At 32.5% G+C, this 5384-nt stretch overlaps 1 protein-coding gene across 2 annotated transcripts; it reads right to left on the minus strand.

The window, feature by feature from the left end:
- Positions 1-4321: 4321 nt before the first annotated feature.
- LOC110902502 lies at positions 4322-5010 on the minus strand. 2 transcript variants are annotated; one of them, XM_022149109.2, is made up of 3 exons: positions 4957-5010; positions 4785-4871; positions 4322-4670 (listed from the first exon to the last, which is right to left on the minus strand). In XM_022149109.2, exons 1-3 carry the CDS (start codon positions 5005-5007, stop codon positions 4428-4430), a joined length of 381 nt encoding a protein of 126 aa, XP_022004801.1. In that variant the 5' UTR covers positions 5008-5010; the 3' UTR covers positions 4322-4427. The 2 variants fall into 2 exon arrangements, with proteins under 2 accessions (XP_022004801.1, XP_022004800.1); XM_022149108.2 differs by having other exon boundaries at positions 4322-4676.
- Positions 5011-5384: the final 374 nt, after the last annotated feature.

Raw genomic sequence — 5384 nt, forward strand, 5'->3', positions numbered from 1 at the left:
TATGAAGCTCCTCGTTTATGTTAACTAAACTTCCACTAACTTCATCGTCATATACATTGGGGAAACACAATTCAGAAAACGACTTTGAATTCACATCAAAACGAATAACCGACAATCCATCTGAACGACCACGACATTGGGTAACGACAAAATACAAACCACCACCACACAAAGTTGCTGGCGACCAAAGGTACGTATAATGGTGGTACGGACGGTGTTTTAGGAAGCGTACAGTACTCCATGAATTCAACTCCATCGAATAAATATAAACGGTCATTGTACCTCGTCTACGTTTAATATGTAAAATGTTGTAATCATCAGAAGAGTCAACAAAAAATCCTAGAGCATCTCTATCAACTTTGTAGAAACCTTGCGAATTAGAATTTGCCAACTTCTTGAACTTAGTCGTCAATGGATTCCAAACAACCAACTCACAAGTGTTTTGGAGACAAACACACAACATACCATCCAAACTTGCCAAAAAAAACATTCTAGAAGGATGAGCATAGAACGGGCGGGCAACACCTCTTGGTACAATAAATCCCGGGGACTTATAATTTAAGGAATGTACTTCGATAGTCTTCCAACCAACCATCAACAATTTTTGATCAGCCGATGCACGCATGTAATGACAATGAGCCCTTACAAACTTACGATCTAAAATGAAATCTAACCACTCCTTGCAGACAAGCTTACATTGAGCAACATTTTTTGGTGGAAGTCTTGCAATTATATCCAACATTACTACTAAAAATGGAAGGCACGACATACTGCTTTTATCTAAAAACACAATTTACAAAAAAATAAATAAATTAAATCATCGTAAGTTTCAAGCATAAACTACATACTAATAATAGGTCTTGAATATTCATATAATAATACAACTAACAAAAAAACATGTATTATCACAATATAGGATAATAAAAATATTAAAAATAAAAATTAAATCAACAAAAATATGTTAACTAATAACAATAAAACAATTATTACAAACTAAAGTATAAATTTGTATCAAAATGGGCCAGATATATCACATTAGCATTTTGGGCCAGGTTAACAAACTGGATCAGGTAAACATGAGACGGGCCGGTTTGGATACTGAATATGGACAATCCAAATTAGGAAACGGATACTACATAACGGCAGTTAACTCAACCCTAACCACATATGCGATGAATTCATCCCTCTTTCTGGTCCAAGTCGCTCCTCTCTGCATCCCGTATTCATCGAGACATCAACAGATTGCACGGCCATTCACCATGGTTATACTTGTGTACACTCCATTCTTCTCCGTCATACGTATCAGCAGTTCAATCGATTCAAAATTTCAAGGTATTTACCTCTATAAACCCTAGCATATTATACATCATACTATTTTGTTCGACTAGGGTTCTTCATATTCGATTAATACCTTCTTTGATTATCGATTAGGGTTAATGAATGTGGATGTTCATATTTGATAAATAACCTCCGGATTTTAGGGTTTGAGTTATTCAAACATGTCAGAACTGTATTAAGGCAATTTTAGGGTTAACGGTTGTGGATTGATATTATTATGCTTATTCATATTCGATTAGAGATATTTGGAATTTAGGCCTTCAGTTATGCAAACATGCCAGATCTGTGTTTCGGTAGATTGATGGGCTTAGGATTTTTCGTTGTCCTCAATATGTTACAACCGAGTTAAAGATATGGCATAGATAAGCTCTAGAACATAAACAAATGGGGGCTGGGTTGGATCCAAAACTTGGCAGACACTTTGAAAGTTTTATTTGTTATGCTTATGACAACATCATTGAATCAGTAGTAAGGTTTTGTCTGTTTTAATGGGCTAACAGGAGGGATCATATGAAAGACAGAAGCTAGGCTTATCCTTGACAGTTTGAATCAGCTTACGGACATATTGTGAATCTTGCAACCCATGCTCTTAATAAAAAATTATGGCACTGTAAGTCTTTCTAACCACTGATTCATACTTCTTATTATGCCTACGTGTTTGCTTTAATAAAACATTGTTTAAATTTAAAGGTATAATTTGCACAATTTATGTTTTTCATATAAGTTATAGACTGCGTTTTAGATATAACACTTAAGTGTACTTAGCTTTGATCTGACACTGGTAGAATGTTCACATTTAATAAGAAATCGGTCTACATGTATTTGAACATATAGCAAACACCTAAATGGTTTTGATTCTATTGTTTAAACTAAAAAAGCAAACACACATTCAAATTGATTTGTAGAAAAAAGATGAATTAAAGAGATTAGGAAAACATACCTTAATTCTCCAACTGGCTCTCCAAAGCTACTCAATATGATGAGTTTTATGGTAAACAAAATTCGAAGAAAGAAAGACACTGTAAGGTCATAGAACTACATTATATAGAGCTAATATCCGAATTTTTCTCATGGAAGTTAATATTAATTCAGACAGTTAATAAATCATGGGATAGTGGGCTAAACTGAAATATATTTAAAATAACTGCATAATCAGTTACTAAACCTATAATTTTCTATACCAGCTAAATTTTCATTTGAATTTTTTATAAACAAAGCTGAACTTCTGTAAATGTATCAACAAAAATATCAAACTATTTGATAATTCCACTAATGAAGACATATTTATTAAAAACTTTTATGTGTACTGACAATGGAATACAATAACAATAAAAAATATAATTTTATATTTATCTAAACATAATATATAAGCAATTCTTTATAAACAAATAATACACAAACAAATAGTAGAGAAAAAAGCAAACATTAACTAAAAAAAGAACATTACATCCGATGAAGGAATTTTTCAAAATTCAACAAACATTTCGAAGCAAAAAAAAAAAGGATTACCAAACAACATGTATTACTGAAGACTTGCTGGCACAATAGTTTCCACATACATTGCTGTCCGTATAGCATGATTCCAATCGCTTGGTATGAAAAGGTCACACGTCTTCTTGTTCAAATCTATTTCATAAACCTCACCCCAATCTGTCATCACAAAACACTTTTCTTCTGAACTAACATGTGTAATTGAGCACCAAACTGGCGTTGGAATATAACTGATCTTCGGAAACAACATGACCTTCGACCAATGCTCACCTTCATAACGCCATAGATCCACAGCCATATCTATAAACCCATGACTAACAAACACGTGAAGTTTGTTATTCATATTAACCAAGTTCCCCTGACATGTTTCACCATTGCCAACATATGGAAACCCTATTTCTGAAAACGTCTCTGTATTCACATCAAATCGAATTATGACAATATCACCAGCAAGCCAAAACTGGAATACAGTATGTCTATAGTGCATCATGACAAACTCCTTCGACGATATACATGACAACCATTCTTTACATACCTTCTTTGCACGACCTACACATTTTGCAGGAAGTCTTGGCAGTATCTCTGACATTATTAAGTCAGGACCAAGGTCAGGCAACTTAGTGTTCGACTCAGAGGCTGAGTAGAGGCACCCCTTCAACTTTTTCATAACTCAATAGTTTCTGATATTATATCTAGAAATACAGTAATACACGAATTTTAGGGATATTAGTGATATCTTATATAGAGCTACATGTCCGACTTTTAATGAAAACAGTTAATTTATTGAATAAAACATAGGTAGTTATTCAATCATGGGTTAGTGAGCAAGGATCATGACAAGTGAGTAAGTGGACAGACTTAGAAATAAACTTAACATAACCGAACGATTATATTAATTTCTAAAACCCTAAGTTAGTTACTTGATCATCGCTTAGTGGCCCGATGATCATGGTAACGTGACTAAGAAGGCTGACTTCAATATTAATTCAGTATAACCGACTATTTATATGTTTTTTTTTCTTCAAAATATCTTATTCTTTTCCCGTTGTTATTTATATAACTGAATGCTATTTTGAATTTTCACTCTAAATAATACAAAACTTATTATTTTAAAAAAACCTATAAATGACTAAATATTTTTTAAAATACCTAAATAGGCCTCTTGTTTGAGAACACGGAATTTGTTAACATGAAACAGGATATTATTGGGTACTAAATTTTTTTAGATTGTTTTTCTATGACTTATGTGTAACTACTTATATAACTGTTGAAGTTATGCATATCTGGAATTTTATTTACGTATTTTGAAAGTAAAAGAAGATTTAACCTTTATAAACATACATACAAATTGGTGAAAACCACTACCTATATTTTCTTTTTTTTTCATAACAGAAATGTTTATTATTAAATAAACAATTAATCATCAACATATATGTAATAAGTAATATAGTTAACAGATAAAACATAGAAAAATAAATTGAAAAAAGGAAACTACATTTAAACTAAAAATAGATGAACAAACAAACCTTAACAAACACTGACTTGAAAGGCAAAACATAAAAGATGACTATGACAAACAGGACTTAAACTGAGTAAACTTAAAATTCAACCCATCCAACATGATCGTTGCAATTTTTAGATATACGTGGAATCTTTGATCTTTTCAATGGACTATCCAAAGAGTCTGCTGTATCACTTAACTCAGACTCCAAATCATCTTGTTGTTTTGCCTTAGAAGCATCTTTCTGACCATTCGAATCTTCACGTTGGGTAATATCAATGACCTCATCCCATTTCCAAGTTAGGAGCGCATGCTTTCTTTTAGCTTGCTTTTCTATGTTCTGAAACTACAAGAACTAAAAACATTAGTATAATACATTTTAAAAAAAACATATAGGTGTGAAACAATCATTATGCACTTATGCAATGAAAACTTTATTTAAAAAAAACACCACCTGTTCAATAACCTCCCTATGCATTTCAGATTTGAATGGACTAAAATACTGTCCATATGAAATGATCTCTACACTTCCACTGTCCGTCTGAAACAATAAATTGATAGAATTTAACAAATCAGACTAAATATCAAAACAATTTTTATACATTAGTTGTGACTTAAAACGTTACCTTCGGAGAATCTTTCATTGGGCTGCATATTTGATTCTTCTTCGGTGTCATTGCATCAAACCCAGCTGAAAAAATTACAATTGCTACCATATATTAGAAGACTAAATATTTGGTGCAATTCACAAACAATTAGAAACCATCCACATGCTTTGCTAACTAATAATTTACATTCCAACTTACATTCCAACTTACTTTCTTTGCAGGCTGATCGTCTTCATAAATGTCCACGAAGTCATCCGAGATATCCATTGCTGCAGATGTGTTGCTGTATGAATACAGGAAGAGCGAAAAAAATTCAGAAGATTACACTACCTGAACTTGTATTATATAGGCACCAAAAAATGCAGTTAAGTGTCCACTACCCCACTAACTCCCTGAAAATAAGGAACACATTTTAAACCGCATTGCAACCTGTATTTCTGATTGGT

This window comes from Helianthus annuus, chromosome 13 (assembly GCF_002127325.2).
Source record: "Helianthus annuus cultivar XRQ/B chromosome 13, HanXRQr2.0-SUNRISE, whole genome shotgun sequence".
Lineage (NCBI taxonomy): Eukaryota > Viridiplantae > Streptophyta > Magnoliopsida > Asterales > Asteraceae > Helianthus > Helianthus annuus.